The 21,414-nt window shown below is 42.6% G+C and overlaps 2 protein-coding genes across 7 annotated transcripts in view; one reads left to right on the top strand and one right to left on the bottom strand.

Moving 5' to 3' along the window:
- The window catches only part of BMPR1B (bone morphogenetic protein receptor type 1B), a 191,160-nt gene extending 182,325 nt beyond the window's left edge, over positions 1–8,835 (top strand). For all 4 annotated transcript variants that reach the window (XM_061360953.1, XM_061360954.1, XM_061360952.1 and 1 more), the window contains 5 exons: positions 1,316–1,508; positions 1,938–2,235; positions 4,510–4,685; positions 6,043–6,173; positions 7,682–8,835. In XM_061360953.1, the coding sequence (XP_061216937.1) occupies positions 1,316–1,508; positions 1,938–2,235; positions 4,510–4,685; positions 6,043–6,173; positions 7,682–7,807 (924 nt within the window). In that variant the 3' untranslated portion in view covers positions 7,808–8,835. The remainder of the gene's footprint in view (positions 1–1,315; positions 1,509–1,937; positions 2,236–4,509; positions 4,686–6,042; positions 6,174–7,681) is intronic.
- An 11,212-nt stretch (positions 8,836–20,047) lies between these two features.
- The window catches only part of UNC5C (unc-5 netrin receptor C), a 251,183-nt gene continuing 249,816 nt past the window's right edge, over positions 20,048–21,414 (bottom strand). For all 3 annotated transcript variants that reach the window (XM_061360947.1, XM_061360948.1, XM_061360949.1), the window contains 2 exons: positions 20,816–20,994; positions 20,048–20,463 (listed from right to left, as the gene is read on the bottom strand). In XM_061360947.1, the coding sequence (XP_061216931.1) occupies positions 20,298–20,463; positions 20,816–20,994 (345 nt within the window). In that variant the 3' untranslated portion in view covers positions 20,048–20,297. The remainder of the gene's footprint in view (positions 20,464–20,815; positions 20,995–21,414) is intronic.

Here is a 21,414-nt window from a genome sequence, read left to right as displayed (position 1 = left end):
AGGTTTTGATCATTTCTGTCAGCCAGGATTGCAAAAATATTTGGGATTACATGGAGCTTTCCTAGGGATTTAGATAGTGCACAATTGCTGCAATAAACTGCTTGAAATTGCATACAAATCATGGCAAAAGCAAGAGAACTCAAATTTGCGTTTGTCCAGATTTTGCCAAGTGCTTGGGCCAGATGAAAAACCAAGTCATTAGCTGTGGATTGAACTGGCAATACTGAAGAACAAGAGGGTGACATTTTAATGCCTTGTTATACCAGGGTTAGGCTGAGTCAAGTATGAAAACCAGTGGGTTGTGTTGCAGCATTTACTAGAGTTTTTATTGTTGGACTTCTAGAGACAGTGATCCATGGGCATACTCCAGTCCTGTGAGGCTTCATTTATCCAAGATATTTTGTAGTTATAAAAGCTTGTTAAATGTAGAATCAGTCCATCCGATACTGGAGTCTGCCATCCTCATGAGCGATACCTCTGCAATGCTGCCGAGTACATTGACCTGATGCTACCACTGCCTATAGCTTATGCTACGTCTGACTTTAGCATCAATTCAAAATTTGGCCATTGTCAAAGCTGGTACAGGTACTAGAAAGGGTAGATTTAAAGCTGTTCTTCCATATCTTTAGAAAAAAAAATCTGACTTCTTATTACTGTGTAATGATGGCTATTAAAATTAATGTAGGCACATGGGTTCTACCTGTGTAAGTAGTGTTTGAGGTTCATAACATCAAATTTATATATGTTGAAATTATTAGCCATGGGATTTTCAGGCAAAGTGTTAGGGAGTAATTTTGCTAGTTCTGGAGCAGTGATATGCTTTTGGCTCTTGTGAGCCCTAGCCTTGAGTCTTAGTTGTGTTGAGCATGTAACAAACATCCCCATTTTAATCAAAAATGTGTTAGCTACCCTTTTGGAATTTGGTATGCATTGGGGTGGCCAGGAGTGTTTTCAGTCAAAGCTTTTCTGGAAATAACAAAAAAATTCCATCAAAAGTAGCAACCTCCCACAGGAAAATAAAAATTTCAGGAATTGCTGGCCAATGCTTCCTTCACACAGACTGATTTACTTTCTTGAGAGGCCATGGTGTGTTTTGGGATTGCATGGAAAGGCTTCTTCACAATGGCAGGAATGGCTTCACCCATTCTGTGTTCGGGGAAAACAGGGAGCATCTCTGCTGCAGTGCTTTACTGAAATCTACATTACAGTGGCTGTGCATCCCCCTTTCCAACAGGCTTGCAGCACGGGAAGGAGGCGCAGAAGGAGGGAGGTGAATGCTGAGCAAGCTGTAACTGCCCATCTTGGCATTTCACAGGTTCAAAGGACAATTGCAAAACAGATTCAGATGGTAAAGCAGATTGGAAAAGGTCGCTATGGTGAAGTCTGGATGGGAAAGTGGCGTGGCGAAAAGGTAGCCGTGAAAGTTTTTTTTACCACCGAGGAGGCCAGCTGGTTCAGAGAAACAGAAATCTACCAGACTGTCCTGATGAGGCATGAAAATATTCTTGGTGAGTGAAATTAAAGAGAATTATCTGATAGCGTACAGGTTTCTTGAATTTTAAGTTTTGTATTTCCTGTTGTCTGATGCCCTTTCCTCATGTGCTTTGTTACCTGCTGTGCTCTGCAATTATCCACCCAGCACTTTCCAAAAGAAAGATGTTTCAAGGATTACTGACGCATAAATAAAAGTTAAAAAAGGGTGGGCTAGGGGGACTGATACTCCAACACCATGCGTCTGTTTCTGCCACCTGTAGTTCCATGTCTGGGCTTTCTGAAAATATGTTAAAGGCTAAAGGTACATGGAAGTAAGATGAAAGAATTTAAATACGTTATTAAAATAAAACCATTGAAGTGTCTTGTCAGTTGAGAGTTCTGAGCAACCAAAAAAAAAAAAAAGCCCTGAGAAGTATTATAAATTGAAATCTTTTTTTCTGCAGGATTCATTGCTGCAGACATTAAAGGTACAGGATCTTGGACCCAGCTGTATCTCATCACTGACTACCATGAGAACGGCTCACTTTATGATTATCTAAAATCTACTACCTTGGACACAAAAGCTATGCTAAAACTGGCTTACTCCTCGGTTAGTGGCTTGTGCCACCTTCACACTGAGATCTTCAGTACTCAAGGCAAACCTGCTATTGCTCACCGTGACCTAAAAAGTAAGAATATCCTGGTGAAAAAGAACGGCACCTGCTGTATAGCAGATTTGGGCCTGGCTGTTAAGTTTATCAGGTGAGTAGAAGTGAGGAGGGCAAGGAAAAGTTGGTAAATCAGAGGCAAACTCTGGTTTTGTTCATGACTGAGGAAGCGTCAACATGTGAATAAAGCACCTGCAGTGTGTGTGCTCATGTCTGTGTGTCAGGAAGGCTACCTGTGTGGGTGAGAGTGTGACATAAACCCATAATGTGGGTATATAAATAGTTGCTTTTTAACTGTCAAGCACATTAGGTGCATTTGCATAAAGGCTCCATTTTCATCACTTCGCTCTCAATAGCAGCCCGAGCATTGCTGCCACATGCTAAAAAGTCATAATGACAGGTTGAAGTCATGTCAGTAAACTTGTCACTGAAGCTTTGTTTGTCTGATCCCAAGATAATACATTCACAACTTGCATAGCATAATATTAATCATTTGCAGAAGTTACTAATTGGGATTTATTGAAAAGCACCCCATTTGGACCGCCTTTTGTTTCATTTCCTACAAATCAAATTGCCGAAGCACAGATTTGATTTTTGAAATGGCTTTTAAATTTGATTAAAAAAAAAAATTAGTTGTGTGTTTAAACAACTTAGAGCAGACAAGTAGGACAAGTTACTCCTGGGATTCGTAAAGGAGTCCTTGCTGTCTGACAGCTCCATTGAAAAGGAGCTTGAGCTCTCAGCAGTGGTAGCAGTGTGTTCAAAGTGTCTGAATTTCCTGTGTACAGAAATGTGACCATACACTGAAGGTTGCAGTTTCAGAGGTCAGCTTTGAAACCGTGTGCTCCCTGAAGTATCAGGCAAAAAAAAAAAAAAAAAAAAAAAAGAATTCTGTATAAATCTTGAATTGAAATTGTTCAGAGGGTAAGAAAAGGCAGTTTTTATGTTCTCTTCTCACTATTCACTTATCTGCCTGATTTCTTGGTGAGGCTTTTCCCTTTGAACCTAACCTTTCTTTACGAGATGAGGAAGGAATATTTTTACGTTAAGGAGTGGGGTCCTAGAAAACAGCAACTCGGAAATGCACTATTTGCTGTAAAAGCTTCAGGGAAGAAATTCACCCTTTGTGGGTACTCCTTGCCTGACAAGTACAGAGGCAGCATGCTGCTTAGGTATGAACTGAACTAGAAAATACCAAGTGTTGCTATAAAAGAAGGTGAAATATGTATTTGTCATAGTCCAGATGGGGTTTACATTACGTACTTGACTTGTTTTCATGCTGAATACTTCCCTAGGCAGCATTTCTCAGGCAAGGATGAGGACAGAAAAAAGTAGTTAAAAGGGGTGTGCTCTGCTAAAGCTAATGAGTTAAGTTCTCTGCATTTCTCATTTTATTTGAGATGTTGCAAGGCACTGCAGGTCACTAAATTTATGTTACGTTCTTGGAAGTATGCAGAAATACCACCGGCATATGTATGATTTAATGACTGTGTAGGTGACCTCGGGCTCAGCTTTTTTTGTCATTTTCATAATGGTGAAAAAAAATGGCTCTAGGTGAGAAAAAATTACAGAAGAAGTTGTGTAATTATCCTGCAAGATTTCATTGTATCCATCACATTTAAAATACATATGTTTTGAATGTGGAGAAAAGAAAGTAGACCTTTTTAAGCTAACCACAATATATACCATATTGAACTTTTAAAAGCATTAAAACTGATACAGCTGAATCTGAGTTAATAAGAAAAAAAAGTAGCAAATCCAGTCACATAATTAATGGGAATTTTCTTCCCATTAGGTATACATTGTATTTTCTGGTAAATGTGTGGAGTATAACACATTTGATTAGATTTTTTTACACATTTATGTCTCTCTATTTGCACGTCTTGATGTGTGAAGGTTGGGAGAGATCAAACATAATGCATGCACGAAAAATGGTTATACTCCTCTTCCCTGCAGATCTGAGATTTGCTATAGCTGAGTGATCCTACCCCAGCTATTAAGTGTCCTCAATTAATTGCTAAGACTAAAGCATTAGGTGGTGGAGTATGTTAAGAAAATAGCATTTGATGAAGATGTAATTGTTATCACCAGCATTAGAGCTCAGGCTAGTACTAATGAAATGTCACAAACTGGTTCTGCATTTGAATACTTAACATAGCCTCAGGTGGGTCAGCCTTTTAAGGAGGGTTGCCTTTACACTAAGAGGTTTTCCTTGTAAGAGTTGTTCCATTAAGATTATGCATTACTTTTGACCTTATTCGAGAGTGGGTATGGTTTGAATTTACTACTTCTCCCATCTAAGTTGCTTTCTTTTCAAGCCACTTTATCACATATTTAATGCCCTTTTCCCCCTTTCTTTTTCTTTTAGTGATACAAACGAGGTGGACATACCTCCCAACACCCGTGTAGGAACAAAACGCTATATGCCTCCTGAGGTGCTGGATGAAAGCTTGAACAGAAACCATTTTCAGTCGTACATCATGGCTGATATGTACAGTTTTGGACTCATCCTTTGGGAAATAGCAAGGAGATGTGTTTCAGGAGGTAAAGAGCTGAGAGATCACTTCTAATTGTATCAGTGAACCCCATTTATAACCCAAATCTTCTTTTTCACTGAGTAGTTGTTTTTACTGTGATGAACAAAAGTGGATAAACCATACAGGTAACTCCCTTAGTATCTGTTCTCTTGTTGAAACTTATTTTAAAGCATCAGTCAGTGCTACTTCGGCAGCAGAGGTTTAGACTGTGTTTTAATGGCTCATTTGAAGGCAGCCGATGCCTGCACTGAAGAAGGAATACAGAACTCATCTGGGGGCCTTTCCAATGGTAACGCATTTTGCTGGACTGAGGGTATTAGCTATTTTAGAAGAAAGAAAACAGTGATTTATTTGTTTTGTTAGAGTTAATTAGAAGGCGGAGGACAAACAATTTGGGGGGATGCTGTGCCATTATTTAAAATAAATAATCTGTTTATAAGACAAAGAGAAAAAAAAAGGGAAGTGGCACTCATTACATTGTTATCATATCATTGATTTCCTTCTGATATCAAGCATTCAAGTGTGAGGACAGCAAAGATAAAGCAATGCAGCCAACTGCAGACTTACGGCATAGATCCATCCTTCTACAAATAGACTATGTGTGCTTTCTGCATGTAGAGTTCAGTGTAGTGCAGAAATGATGGGTGTTATTACCTCTATTTTGCCACCAAGGAAATCTGAATGCAGAGAAATGACTTGGCAGCGGTTATGTGCCACATTGGTGGCAAGTAAGAGGAGAGCATGTCTCTCCTGGGTCTACACTACCCTCACCAGACTTTATGGGTCTTTAAAGCCTGCAGTATTGTGCTGAATGCTCACTCCATCGTTACCTAGAGAAGCTGAATTTCACTGATGAGCAATGAGATCCCTGTTTACAAACTGGCAAAGTGCATTGCAGTTATGTAACGTAAAATCTGTAATGTTGTTGTCTTTGTTGTTGTGCACAACAGGTTCTTGCCAAGTTCTGAAAAGGCACAGAAATGCCCTTTAACATACACCAGTTCCACTGGTAAAAAGGAGACCTAATTCAAGATTATTTCACAGCCAGATTACTCTGGTAGAGGCCCTATGCTAATAGTACTTCCTGTGATACCTTACTGAAGATCGCTGGATGGGACAGTAGTGGTAGAAACTGTCTCACTTGAAAAGTGATTGCACTTTCAGATTAGGATGTCTGCCCAGACTTTACATGGCAATGGTTACATTGGAATTTGACTGTGGAATAAACTTCTAGGGCAGGGAAGTCCTTTTAAGAAGTACATCTAATTGTTAACCAGTACAACCAACCTGGTACAAAATGAGAGGGGAAGAGCATAGTGGAAGGTGTCTTTTGCAAATGATGGGCAACTAATTACTTCTTTCAGGAATAGTTGAGGAATACCAGCTTCCGTACCATGACCTTGTGCCCACCGACCCCTCGTATGAGGACATGCGGGAAATTGTGTGTATCAAGAGACTGCGCCCTTCGTTTCCCAACAGATGGAGCAGTGATGAGGTACTGTCGCTTTTAAAGTGCAGCCTCTGTTTTCAAGCAGAGCGAGTGAGTGAGGTTGACCCAATTCTGCATCATTTTGACTGAGGAGGAGCTTTACCACTGGTGCCAGCACCAGTCACAGTGTAACATGGCTTGGGAAGGAGCATGACCTTCTCAGATACCCCCACAGAAGGTTTCAGAGCCCCAGGGGCCATAACCTACAATATTTGCAAGTGTGTTCCTCATGTGCTATTTACCAGGTCCCACAGCAATAGCAGGCTGTGCTCAGACCTTCTTGGACTCTCTGTTTTCCTCTTGCACTCATTTTGCTTTCTGCTTCCTGCATTAATAGCATTAAATCAATGCCTAGCCAAAAAACTTGAAAGAGAAGCTGTTTTGTATTATATAGTAGAATTGCAGCATACTTGGTGTATTGGCAGCTACTTCAGTGTATGCTGATATGTGGGCTTTGATTCCAACCTTTTTCCTTTTATAAGAAGGAAATATCTCTCTCTTTGACATGAAATGAGCATACAGCTTTCTGTGATCACTGTGTGCGGTCCTGGAAACACAATTTTACTATGATTTTATGCTAACATGATTGCAAGATACTAGCAATAGTACAACCACAGTAGCTGAGCTGCACTGATCATTCACTCCTTTACATCTTACAGAAAACAATGCTCATGTCCCTCTTGGTATTTTAGCAGAGGGCTACAGATGTGGCTTTTCAGAGGAGACGTAGGATCCAGAAAATACTTTACAGAATAAAAGAAGGAGGTGAGATGGCTCAAGAGGAAATCTGAGCTCTCCTGCTGAGCATCTGTAATGAAGCAAAGTTGTGCTCATGGGATCGGAGACGAACAGTTGAGTTACCGCAGGCAAACCTGCTCTCGAGATACTATGGAGGAGGGGTCATTAATCATGTTAATTGGTACAGTTTAATGATGTAAAGTTTTCTACAGTCACAGAAGACTAGCTGCCATTTGGGAATAGCAGTGTGTAGATGAATATTCTGCAGGTAGATGAAAGATTTAGGTGGCGTGAGATATAAGCAATTTGGGAACAGAGGGGGAAACCAAAACAACCTCCCTGGGATGCTTGAGGACTTGTGCAACTGGGCAGGAGCCATGGGTGCGTGCTCATGCTGGGCTGTACCCCAGGGGCTGGTCACTGGCTGAGGAAAATGAATTCCACCGTGTTTGTACAGCAAAGGGCTCACTGTACAGAGCCACGCTTGTGAAGGTCAGGCTGCACAGGTTTGGGGAAAGAGAAATAAAAGTGCTCTTCTGGAGCATATATCCAAGTCTAGACTATAATTTGTCATAAATTACAAGAGGAATTGGCATGTTTGGAGAACTCTCAATATACAGACAGCAAAAGCTCTTGAAAAGCAATACCAGCCAGCACGTTGTCTGTTTTCTTTGGCTGCCCTTGGAAAAGACCTTTTCCCTTCAGTTTTTTGCATTGCTGCCAACTGCAGTCTGCTTTTCCACTGACCCAGGTGGGACTTCTGTTTCTCTCCTCAGTGCCTACGGCAGATGGGGAAGCTGATGATGGAGTGCTGGGCTCACAATCCTGCCTCCCGACTGACAGCCCTGCGAGTCAAGAAGACACTTGCCAAAATGTCAGAGTCGCAGGACATTAAACTCTGACTTGGCCAGAGGCTGCTCTCATGAAGGCCCATGGAAAAGGACTTTCTCATGCAGGCAGAAGAACAATCAAAAGTCCTCAGTAATAAGTACCATCAATACAGTCATGCTTAAGATCAGCTGTAAGTTTGTTTAACAGCTTTTAGAGAGACTGTCCTTTGCAAAAAAAACTCAGCTGAATTTTGACATAGAAGATCAGAAGAGGCTTGTCTGCCCTTGTTTACATGGGGAAATACAGTTTTAGTAACTGGTTTAAGATTATGCATGTTGCTTTCTGTGAAAGCCACTTATTATTTTATTATTATTATTGTTATTATTTTGATTGTTTAAAAAAGATACTGCTTTAAATTTTATGAAAATAAAACTTTTGGTTAGAAGTAAAAAAAAAAAGTATATTATTACATTACAAAAAAAAAAGGAAGAAACTGCTGAAAATGAAAGCAAAGCAACTTTTTCATTTCTAAAGAGACTATTGCACTCCAGCTTTTAACAAAACAGGCAGATGCGCCTGTGCAGCTCAGAGGAGCTGTAATGGGAATTGTCTTAGAAGTCACGTACATGCAGAGCTGACTTTCCATAGCCTTTCTTGTGTGAGTGGTTCTCACAGTGTAGACATGAAGCCCGATTGCATTCCTGCCATGGTTAGAGCACAAGCAGCCAGGTTCGTATGGGTGGCTTGTCCCAGGGGAGATGATACTTCATTTGAGATAATCTGGAGCTGTATGAGTATGTTTTGGTGTGACTTGTTTGAAGAAGCTCTTCATGTTTCCAGGCAATCTGGTACTAGGATGATAAGCAAGTGCCCCTTTTCTTGGCTTTCTTTTTTCTATCTTTCCTTCCACTGCAAAATAAAATGCTTTGTGTGTGAGTGGAAATGAAGTACACATTTGGATCTGCTGGTGAATTTGAAGCTGCTGTCACGTACATACACAACTACTGGGTGAGAGGAAGTTCCTTGTGAGAAAAAATTACTAACTTGCTCTTTTGACTGCGTGAAGTAAGGTATCCATCTATCACCATAGCTGGAAAGAAACATATGCGTTTCCTTTTGAAAGGGAAAGTGAAAACTTTCCCTTAAAATGGCAATCATTTTTCTTTAAGCAAGGATACCTGGTGCTTCCCGACTGCAGTAGGAAGTCCACCGGGAAGGAGTATGGGACTCGGGTGGGTGGTGAAGGCTGGGTACTGTAGCCGACAGCAGGCAAGAACCTCCAGTGCTTCTCCCACTGCAGGGAGGGGCACCACAAAATGAACCATTTGCCTCAAGCTTCATTTGCCTTACTTTTTCATGCGGCATCCCAGAAGCCTCCATACCTCTGGGAGGCAACACTAGGGCTGCATATCATCAGGGTTCCCAGCACGGCGAGCTTTTAGAGGAGAAGAGCAAAGGGAAACGTGTTGATGGTCTTTCCCTATTCCTCCTTTCTGGGGCTGCAGCAATTGCTGCAGTGTTCATACCACAGAAGGGGAAATTAGAGGTGGAATATTCCTTGTGACATACTTTCTTCGGAAGGGCCTCTGTTCTTCATCGGGTTATGAAAGCTGCGATGTACAGGAGTTATCGGTTTATCCTTCTTTACCCTTGGTTTGTTTTTTAAAGTTTTTGCCTGTGTCCTCTTTCACTAGATAATGTTCAGTTTATCTTGAAGTAAGTCCTTACAAAAATGCTGCTTTGATTATGCTAAGCCTGTTTCTGAATTTAAGTAATTGCCATGCTGGATTTAGCCTCAGCATTTCTGTAATGCTTCTTTTTTCCCATTTTGGACAAAACTGATTTATATGTGGTAGGTAGGTATATAATTGAGGTTTAACTCACAACTCCCTGAAGGTTTTTCTAGCTGGAAAAATTTCCATTTTATAGCTTCAAGCTAAGAGAAGAATGCACAGGTTCAAAAGACTCAGCAAGACCTCCATGATTACAGCTATTAAAATTTTAATCAAGGGATTTTTGTTAATTAGAGTGTTTTTTCTGCAGAGCAGTTTTGCTTCCTGTACCCAAAAATACTGAGGAATACAAAAGAAAATCTCTCAGAGCTAATAGTACACCAAACTGTGGCTCTAAGGGGGCAATGCTGGTTTCCCCTGTCCTTAAAAAGCAGTGTGCTTACTTGTCTGAGAGCAGAGTTTGCTCCTTTCCTTGCCTACCTTGGCTTGAAGATTGCGGCCCAAAATGAGAAGAGCCTAGCATCTCTTCACCTTTTTGTCTTACTGAATTAAGCCACAGGGTTTCCACTTTCACTCCTTTCACCTTCATGCCCTTTCATAGTAATCAGCACAGCGCCAGGGAACTGGGGTTTTTCAGCTCTGACAAAGCAGATGGGACTTTGGTTGGAGGCAGGCTCAGTTGATCCCACCTCTGTGCCTGGTCTCTGGAGGTTCTGGGTAAGTGGTTGTGCAGCAGAGATGCCTCTTCCCTTCTGCGTTAGGTGTATTTCACGTCTGCTTTCCTCAGATACATTTTTATTATCATTATTATGGCTTTCCCAAAAACTGCTTTGGAGGATGCTTTGCTGACTGGTGGACACAGGGCACCTGCCATCAGTGTGTGTTGCGAGAGAAAGGGCCAGTCACTGGTTTTCTGAACGAGTCTTACCTTTTTTGGTCCAAAAGAAAGGGATCTAAGATACTGGTTGATAGGTTACATAAAGTATGTATGTTAAATGTTCGAGTTTATGTGGTTTATATATATATATATATACACACAAATATGTATATATTCAGTTGGGAGTCTGGAATAACTCCAGTGTGTGGATTAAGAGTAAACTATTACAGATGATAAAGCACTAAATAAAACATAGTATTTATTTATGAAAATGCATAAATGACAAATCTCTGCAATGGTGCTGTATAGGAAAATAAAGAGAGTGATATATATGTGAGGAGACACACTCTGAGAAAGCAAAAGGTCTGTGGTTGTTTAACTAGTGCCTACCCATTTTCTCCCAGGACTAAAAGGTCAGATTTTACCCTCAAGTCTACCCACTTGTAATCAGTGCTATTCTAAAGGGATATTTCTGCGGCCAGAAAACAGCCTAAGGCAAGCATAGAAGTCATTCTAGCACTGTGACATTGAAGTTACTAGCTGCATGGTTGACTTTCTGCAACACTTACTGACTATATTGTGGTTTTAGCAAGTACAGTGACTACAGGTTAGTGCATTTATTTTGCCAGGTGTGGCCTTTTAATGTCATTTCCAGATTTTGGTAGTTTCACAGTTCACATTGATGAAGGCTTGGAAGTCAGTGGTGAAGATGATTCAGTGCCCACAAGTCTGGAAATCCAGCTTTGAAATGTAAATCACTGAAGGAAGTTTAGTTTAGTGACTTATTGATACAAATAAGATGGCAGAGGTGAGAGAAGAGGAAAAACAGACTCACCCCAAAAAAGGGAAGAGAGCTGCCATCTAACAACTGCTATCCTTTCTCTAGCACAAAGTTATTTCTGTTAAAGAAAAAGTTGACAATGTAAAGACTAAAAAACTAATTTGTGTTCTTTTTTGAGAACCAGTGCCTTATTAAAGCTGTAAATACTGTAATTAGAAAATCTGGGGAACAAACTGTGTTACGTTGTATTTGTTCAAACTATATGTATATGGTTGTTTTAACATTCCCCCCCAAATAAAATTGTTTCCATGTTGACATGAAAGAGGTTGGTTTTACTTCTGTTTACTTCTCATGTGCTCAAAAAGCACCACGTTTGGGTTCAGTTTCTCTGGCTAGATTGTTTTGACCATGCCTCACTTTACGTATTTATTTTAAATACAAATTTTCATCTGAGCAGATAAGTAAACCAGCAAGATGTTGCATATGTTTTCACTGGCATATAAAAGCACCCATTTTCACAACTCAGTGAAGAGAGAAATAGTAATTAAAATAGTGTTATCGCTAATGGAGCAGTCACTCACATTTTGTGGCTGATTATGTAAATCTATAGAAATTTAGCATTCGCATAGTATTTTTGTGAGGCCCTCTCTTCCTTTCTTTCCCCCACATATTTATGAATAGTGACTATTTTTAACAGCACAAGAGGTTATCTGCGCACGAAGCTGTATTTTCTAGCCATGTGCTTCGGGGGGGGAAAGTTGCAGCCTACATACATTGTGTCAGCTGAAATGTGCTGCTGCTTAATGCTGAGAGATGTTGGAGCATATGCATCTTGACATATAGGGAGATATTTGTGCGTATTTGTATGTACAGCCTGAGCTCTCCTCTCGTTCTGCACTGCTGTGTTGCAGCATGCAGCGTTTAGCTCAGCATTTCCTAACATGTAATCACCTTGCCAGTTACGTCCAGAGTAAGTGTGTAAATGGCATTCTTACCTTGAGCATCATCCTAGTGCTAACACAGACCATGCAGCCCTCCTGCTTTGCCCCAGGCCACCTGTCATCAGCAGCAGAGCTTTGCAGTTATTCTTCTGCCACATTTCCACAGTCCCTCTGCCAGGCCACGTCTAGGTGGGAAAGTCCCATGCTTATTGCACGTTGTCCCTGGCATGTCCCTGTATCCTGTAGTTTTGGGCTGCTTCTGCCCCTCCTTGGCTGCACAGTGCTGAAGGTGATGCAGTGCTCCAGCACAGCCCATCTGGGCTGCCCCTTCTCTAGCATGCTGCTGAGATAGGTGTTTCTGTAGCTGCCCTCTGTTTCTGCTGCTAGCTTTTCCCACTAATTTTCCAGATAGGGCTTCCTGGGGCAGTCTTAGGCTCTCTTCTTGTTTTCTTTCCACCTTGCTAGGTGCAAGACTAATATTTAGCCTTGGGCTCAGCTACCTGTATCTTCTGCAGTTGCAGGCGACATTAGGATTGTCTTACTTCCATTTAAGTTTGGCAGAGTCATGCTACTTACTGTCCTGTGCCAAAGCCAGAGCTCTGCTTCCCTGTGAAACATGCCAAACAGTACCTTTCCCTGCTTCAGAAGGAGAGCTGCAGTCCCACCTTCAGAGCAGACAGTTCCAGGATTCTCAGAACAGCTAGAGGTGAGGTACATGAAGGAAAAGTCCTTGAAGATAGCAAGTCCAGATGAGGACCATGAAAATGATCAGAAGGCTGGAGCACCTCTCTGTGAAGACAGGCTGAGAGAGCTGGGCTTGTTCAGCCTGGAGAATAGAAGGCTCTGGAGAGACCTTAGAGCAGCTTCCAGTGCCTAAAGGGGGCCTGCAAGAAAGCTGAAGAGGGGCTTTTTACAAGGGCTTGTAGTGACAGGACAAGGGGGAATGGCTTCAAATTGAAAGAAAGAGGGTAGATTTAAGTTAGATACAGGGAAGAAGCTACTGTGGTGAGGCACTGCCACACATTGCCCAGAGAAGCTATGGATGCCTCATCCCTGGAAATGTTCAAGGACATGATGGGGGTTTGAGCAACCTGGTCTAGTGAGTGGAAGGCAGGAACTAGATGATTTTTAAGGTTCCTTCCAACCCAAACCATTCTATGATTCTATGATAGGAGGGAACTGCTTGGCCAGTGCAAGGCTGCAGGCTATAGCTGATGCAACCCATGGGGCTGTCAGAAACCAAAGGAAAACTTTGAGTTTGGCAATACATGTAGACATGGTGAAAATAGTGTGAAGGACAGAAAGAGCTTGTCTCCTGTGAAAGCTAAGTATGCAAAGAGAAAGGCAGCCAGACACTGGGAAGTGTGTCTAAAAGCAGTGGCTCGTGTCCAAAGTGAGCATCTTAATTTTGCAGAAACTAGTCCTGCCTGCAGCTCAGCTCTCTTTAACAGTGGCATCATGGTGGCCAAAGTTACCATTGAAGAAGTTATGATGTTATGTGTCCCCTGGGATACAGCTCGTCTCTTCATGTCAAAGCTCCAAGTCCTCTTCATATATAATCTACCTCTTCTTATTATAGAGAAGATGATGACAGTGACATTTGAAAAAAATGAATAGTTCTCCCTCCATGTTGCCAAAGGTGCAGTGGCTTTTGCATAGAGTAAACCTGCTGCTGGCGCTTGGCCGTAGCTTTGCGCCATACTCAGCGTATTTGATTAAGCCCAGTATTCCATCTGATCTCAGAGCATCATGTATTGGCTCAGTTAGCTGCCAGTCCTGCCAGACTCAGTTCCATTCCCATAGCTACAAGGGGACCGCCACATGAGCTGGTGCTGCATGGCCACCCATGTCTGTCCTCTTGCAAGGAATCTTTTGAACAGAGTTTTAAAGAACCTAAATAAAAGGCTTCTCTTTCCTTCACAGCTTCCAGGAACTAAACAATTGAACACAAGGTAGCGGTGTATTTTTTTTTCAGTTGCTTATAAATATAATTTATTACCTGTTTAAAAATTCTTTCTTACACTTTGTACATGTCAGGCTGACAGAATAAATGCAGGCATTTACAAACAGAGGGAAAGAGAAAAAGGGAGGGGGGGTAAGAGGCACACTCAGAACTAGTAAACCACACCTCCACTATACAGCAATACAAATAATGTAATGGCTAGCACTTCTCTGGTAGTAAGTCAGTTGTTAGAAAAGGAATTGCATAGAAGATATAGCAATAGGGAAATCAAAATCAAAACAGTTCTCCAGATCCGAATAGCAAAGAAAACAAATCCCATGAACCCTGGTATAGCTGAGACATGGGAAGCAGAGGGAGAAATGCAATACACCCTATTTCTTGGCCCAGGCTGCACAGACATTTCGTTTCCTATAGACCCTCCTTCTTTGCTTTGGAAAGGTACCAAAGGTACCATCTTACATTTTTATTATTATTATTATTATTATTCAACATTTACAGACAAAAAAATGTGTTATCAAAAAGGTCTACCACACAGATGTGCCAAAACGGTAATGCCGTAACTTCTCTGTCTTGGCTGTGTCACGCATCCTGTTTCAAGGTAGGTTATTGGCTCATGGCTCAGGGGTGTATTTGCAAGGTGCCTTACAAGATTTATGGGAGAAGAGTGTTTTGCTGCTTATTCTGCCTAGTTTTGTTTACTTTCCAGACTGATTTTGCTTTCTATTCATGTTGTTTGAGCTCCCAAATTTACTTGCAATCCATAGCAAGAGCCAGCTGGCAGCAGCCAAAGAGGATCTTTGGGCCGCATGAGCTTTTCTCATCTAGAGCTATTGTCCCACCAGCTGCAACTGGCAGCTGGAGGCCAGAGTGCCAGTACTCAGAGACCCACCTCACCACTGAGGGATGGCCCTGCCTGATTACATCCCGCTTCTTCACAGGCATCCAGAAGTTACTCACATGCCACAGCATAGGATGCTTTGGGAGAAAAGGCCAAGCCCAGGGTACAGCAAACATAGCAATTAATCTCTTTGTAAGCATTTAACCAACATCACAGAAAATGTGAAATACCTATTTGGTGATAGAGGCTTGTGGGAACTCTGGATTATCACTGCTTTTCTGTACAGGCAGAGCTTATCAAAGAACTTCCAGATAAAAGGATTTTCAGATTTCAGGGAGCAGGTGTCAAGCTTAAAGGACAAGTAAGTAAATAAACTAAATGCGGCTATTTCAATTGAGGAGCTTGACCTACCAAACTTGAGAATTTGTTTCTGTGGCTTTGGTTCAAGTCTAATTCTAGTGCCTTGCCAGGTTTTATTCTGTTGCCTCTCGCGGTACTGCTTATTTGACCTTGCAGTGATGATACAGCACTGAATTTTGACCTTTGCCTTCACAAGCAGAAGTTGGTCATAAGAGGATGCCCACAACTAACATCAGAGTTAAAAGCATCCAGGGGTAGATGTCTTTTGTTTTCGTCTCTGTATGCGTGTATATAAACACACACACCACATTTCTGTTAAATTCCCACTTCAAAGAGTATCTGAGATGATACATGCTTCAGCATTTAAAATTCTGCAGTGCAGCTCATTTTATGAACTTAAGCTACTCACACACAAGCTAGGATGGACTGTGGTGATGACCCCAAAGTCAAACCTCATTGGAGTCCCTGTGGGAGAAGGGCCAAAAGTTTAGTTTCCATTCACAAACTACTCACATCTTTGCACTGCCTACCATTAAGCTAGCCTGCAAACAGTTACTTTGTGGACAGAGTAATATCTGAAAAAACTTCTGAACACTCATTAAGATAGTTTACAAAGTGTCCTGGACATGAGATTAAAAGAAACAAAACCACCTCACCAGTATAATCTTGTTTAGAAGTAACGTCAGAGCTGTGGCAACTAACTACTCAGCTAGAGCATTCAATGGCCTAAGGACAACCCCTCCACCCTGCCCTTTCCCCATACCCCCCCACCCCGAAACAAGAAGAAAAAGAGAAGCAAGAAGAAACTACTGTAGGTAGCAATAGAAGACATTAGGACACTGTCCACAATGAGGGGATGTAAACACATTTATTCTATATGTAAGCAACAGAAAGGGTGGGAAACTCAAGGAACAGAGATGTTTTGCTCCATCGGCATCCCAGACTCCAGTATGTCTCACGAGTGTCTGCATTTCTGCCAGCAGTACAGGGAAAAAAGAAAAGTCTTGGTCTCCCATGGAGCAAATCCTGACTGAAGAGACCCTCACTGCCTCAAAACTTCTGAGACTCGGTAAAGCAGCACTTAGGCCTTGCACTGTTTAGTGAGATAGATACAGTGGATCAGCTGTGATCAGAAAACTCTGAACAATCCCAGCCAAACCCCAAACTTACCCTATACACAGACAGCCACCTTTACAAGAACACAACACAAGAGGAACTGAAGAAAAAGTCAGGTGAAAAGGACTGCTTCCAACACTGTTTCTTACTTGGAAAGAAACGGTTTTCCTTGAAGTCAGTAGATATGTTATATATATTTATATAATATATATATTATTTATAGCACTAGCAACCAACATGTAATGAAGAGATGGTGTGAAGAGCAGCAACAGTGCTACAGTAGACAGCTGAAGGTGGACAGCTAAGAAGATAAGCATTTTAAAAAAAAGTAATAATAACTGGAGGATAAGAAGCCTGCAGCCATTTTTTTCTTTTAAAGCAGGTGTGCTTCCCTGACATAAAATGTTACAATAACCTGTAAGGATTGGTTCTGTCCGCCAAACTTATTTGCTCTGTTAAAGAGCCACCACATGGGAGAAAACCTTTCCCCAAGCGGTGTTGCTTACTGTGGCATGCTGGAGCTGGAGCACAGCCCCACGAGATGGCACTGTGTCCACGCAATGGTTTTTCTCCCACCAAAAGTATTACTCTCAAAGATCTGATCTGGCTGCCCTTGCATCTTTGCTTCCCACCCTCCCTCCTTGGAGCAGCAGGATGGGGATGCTGAGGGATGCATACCACTGACCTATGCCAGAGCCATCTCCCCAGCCACATGCCCTGCCAGTGAGAAAAAAAAAGGAAGAAAAAAACCCTTGAGCAAAACAAATGCAGAGGGAGCATCAGGTGAGGTGGCACCTGCTGTTAGCAGCAGTGGCAAAGCAAGAGTGTGGAGCTGCTGGGACAAAGTGGGACACAGTGGCTCTGTGGTGGAAACTTGCCCACCCCTGGCAGCTTCTGCTCCCTGTCAGGGCTGAGGGAGCTGGCACACTTCTGTGCTGGGACCCTATAAAGGCTGATGGAGGAAAAGCTGGAGAAACCGTTCAGGACCTAAGTAGGGAAGGGAAGGTTTCTGAACAGTTGGGATGGATGAAGAGAAGCTCCACCTCCCAGCGACAGTGATGCTCCTGCCAGCAGTGATGTTCTTGATCTCCATCCACTTCCGTGCATACTCCTCATAATCAGAGGCTGTCTTTTCTACTCAATAAATCCCCTTTACAGTGACACTGCAAAAGGAAAATTCCCCAGAATACTTTAAGGCTGTTGCTTTTCTGTTTTTTCTTAAATGAGGCATGGGGAGTAGGTCAGAGAGTTGGCAAAAAGATCATCGACTGATAGTGGTAACTATGAGACACTTTCCGGCAAGGCCTCAGTGAGAAGGCTGCACACGCTGCCCAGCAAGCAAAAACTGAGAGCTGGGAGTACCAGTGAGCTTGGGTATCAGCTACCAAAGACTGAACCGAAGAGGAGAAGGGACAGAACAGTTCAGCTCATGCATCTACCTTGGAAAAGGAGCCACACGGGAAGGGTGAAGAAGTACGCACTAAATACAACCGTGGTTACACCTCAAGATGGCACAGGAGGGAGAAAAGCTGAGACCCATCTTTTAAGGGTTGTTTTAGAGCTCCAAGGTAAGTCATAAATGTAAGAAAAAGGCAGAGCTGGAAGCCCCAGTCAAAGCTTCCTGAAGCTGAAAGCAGGATTTGTGTGAAATGCCACAGATTTCCATTAGCATTGCAATGGGCTGCATCAGATGCCTAAGGTGAAAAAGATGATTGTTGTTGAATAGATGCCCATGACATCTCCACGTTAAAAGAAGGTGGGGCTTACACAGGCAAAATGCAGACATATGTTGGAAGTTAAAAAGTATGTCCTCTGGACTCCAGTTGTGACTGAGATGCTGGTTTGCAATCTGCTGGGTTACCTTTTACAGGGAAGGGAGAGTTTTATGATTGCTGCCCAATGGTCAATCAAAACCCCGCTGGTGTCAGGGAGCTGAGAAATTAAAAGGTCCTAAGCCTGTGAAATGTCAAATGGGAGAAAGGGCAGATGGAATTTTCCTTTCCTTTTGACTGATGACATTTTCAAAGTTACCTTTAAAGGCGCAATCTGGAAAGCCTTGGGGAAAAACAAAACCAAAACCATGAAAGAAAACAAGCCATCTCCAGTCTTGGGAAGCACACGGAGTGGGACTACATGCATGTGTGCACAACAGGGCCTGGCTGGAAATCTGGAAACGGACAGGCTGGGGAAGAAAGCCTTTTCTGCACCAGGAGAGGACAGGCAACCTGGCAGTAAAACTACTGCAGTCCTACGCACTGTCACATACCGAAGAGCCAGTCTTTTCACTGAGCAGAAAACAAAAAACATGTGCAGTGACAACTGAACAGGCAAATTTGGCTCCCTTTGCCAAGTTCCCACTTCACGTGCTTGTGGTGGACAAGAGGGACATGACTGCATCTCACCCAGAAAAGACACAGCAGAGGACTCCCAGTTAGCCTGGACCACCACAAACATTATGGGATCTGGTGTGTTTCTGTACAGTGAGTATCCGCAGCTCTGTGGGAGCTGCTGGCTCTCAGATCACTTCAAAGCAAAGCAAGACATATGGAGACCCACACTGGATGCACGAATCAGCATCAGTGCCTCCATGTGCTTGCACCTGTGTCCCTGATCCAGTGATCTAGGTGTATTTGGACTGGGAGGTTGTCACTGGTTTACAGCCATCTTGGGACAGGATTGCTTCTTAGAGCAATCTGGAGGCACCAAAGTGGTGCTAAACATCCCAGGGAGGGGTGTTGGGTTGGATCCTCCATGGGTGCAGATCAGTGACTATAGCAGAGTGTCACCAGTTTATACCACCTTTGCAACAGGCATGAAGCACAGAAATGCTAACATGATATGAGCAAACAGTGTAGGCTACTAAAGGACTTCGGAGGAAGAAAATGATGGCTGGAGAAGGGAAAGACAGATGTCTTGCAAGACATTCAGGAAGGGGACAAGAGGTGCCATAAAAACTGGAATGATTCATTCTGCTGCTGACAAAATTAAAGTAATAATGGTAACAATAATAATATTAATAATAATAATTATAATCCTTGTACTAGATACTAATTAGTAAATAATCATCATAGCAACTTCTCTTTTTTCTTTTTTTCTGGGTTTCTTTCCCCACCCCCCAACCACTCTGCATTGCATATTAAACCCCCTCATATTGCACAGGGGTGCAAAAAGGTGTTGTTATGTTGTGAAATGAAAATTGACTCCAAACCTTATGTTCCCTGCTGTCCTATAGATATTATTCTCCACTCAGCCTCAGTGAGACTGCCTCAGGGAAGGAATAGGACTTCACATGTGTTCCTGCTTAGCACCCAGAGTACCTGCTTTCTAGATGCACACCTTTTTAACTCTGGTTTTCTGGTTTGCTATTGTTTTACAAGTAGGTCTAGGAAACAGAACAATGACAGGAGGATCATTGTGAGACAATCAATGTGCAGAATTGTAGCCAAAATCTGAATTCACCAGAAACCAATAAGCTGAAATAGCCACAACCAACTGTCCATAGCCTTGTCTAGAATGGCTTTAAACAAAAAATATAAAGAGCCATGGACAGTCTCCTTACCCCTGTCCAGAATTTGATGTAAACAACATCCATAGAAACTGGGATTGTTAAGAAAGTTTATCCATACATCTGGATAGCAATAAAAAGCGTTTCCTAGGAAACTGTAAAATCCTGTACCAAGCAGCGTACAGCCAAGCTGAGAGGAACATTAGTTGATTTATATTTTCAAGGTACAACTTCGCATGAATTCTTTTAGATCCTGTGATAATGTACAAGGAGAGCATGTGTGAAGGTCAGGGCTGGTCTTTTTTCTGTTTGTTTGTTTGCTTGCTTTCTTCTCTGCAGTATATGTTGTGTAACTTATTGGTCTGGGTTTTCATTTCAATTCTCGTTTGTAATAACAGGGCATTACCGCTCCCTGTGTCTGTCCTTCCTGTCCACGCCAAGGCTGCATCAGTAATTTCCTTCTGCTGCCAAAGAAACAACGGTTTCGTGTCTTCCCATTTCTTCAAGAACTGCTGCCAGCATGCTCAGGTTGCCATCAGGGAAATTCTGGGCTTCCCAGAGATCCAGGATCACCCCAGTGGGACTTGATTTTGTAGCAAAATAATTTAGGTACCTGCAACAAGCCAAAAGGAAATACGTTTTTCCAGGTGCATGAAGGATATCTGAGTTCGTATGGCAGTGTTCAAGGCCAGGCTGGACAGAGCTTTGGACAACATCATCTAGTGTGAGACATCCCTGCCCATGGCAGGGGAGTTGGAACTAGCTAATCTTAAGGTCCTTTCCAACCCTAACTATACGATGATTTCAACGCATCCCTGTTGCCAGTGCTGTCAAGGTCCTCACCTCATGTGCTGTCATCCTGTACTCCTGCTTTCATTCACCTCAGCAGGACTTTCACAAGGACCCAATTGCACATCCCTCCCTGGGGGCTTCACCACCCGATCCACATAGACAGCCCCACTCACCTGTCCAGTTTCAGCTTGTGGGCCAGCATCCGCCAGTCATGGCCCCTGGTCTGGGGCGCATCCAGGCTGCTGCACAGCTTCTGCCTTATTGGAAGGGGGATGCTGAAAGCGCTGGGCCCTACTATGGTGGTGATGGTGGTTGCTGAGTCCATGGGAGGATAATCGATGCCAGTAGGTTCCTGACATTGGAAAGAGAGAAAAAGACAAAAATCAACAACAGTGAAGAGACCACTGTAGATTATACCCTCAGAGCCTCAGTTCTTTCACTTGCATTAGCATTTATGTTAGTCAGCTGAAAAGGAGACATACTTATAAACAACTTTGAGCAGACAGCAGATATTTTTTTTTCTACTTTTTGTTTTGAGGGTGAAGATTACTACGGCTGGATAAAATAACGAAAATTCAGTACTTTGACACATTGTAGAGGAAATTGCTACTACTGGGGCAGGACTGGGCTTTCCGGGCTTGGCTGGCAAAGGCACCCTCCTGGCAGTCCCCAAGCCCCCCACTCCACACTGACCCAGTAGTGGGCTCACACCACTGACGTCTGGGAGCGCCCAGTCTCTTGGAAGCCTCTGATGCTGGGCAGGCCAGAGACA

The sequence above is a fragment of the Neopsephotus bourkii genome, unplaced genomic scaffold (genome assembly GCF_033783945.1).
Source record: "Neopsephotus bourkii isolate Nb327-2 ecotype Australia unplaced genomic scaffold, CSIRO-AGI_Nbou_v1 NB_1037, whole genome shotgun sequence".
NCBI lineage: Eukaryota > Metazoa > Chordata > Aves > Psittaciformes > Psittacidae > Neopsephotus > Neopsephotus bourkii.
This window is presented reverse-complemented; position numbering and strand designations above follow the sequence as displayed.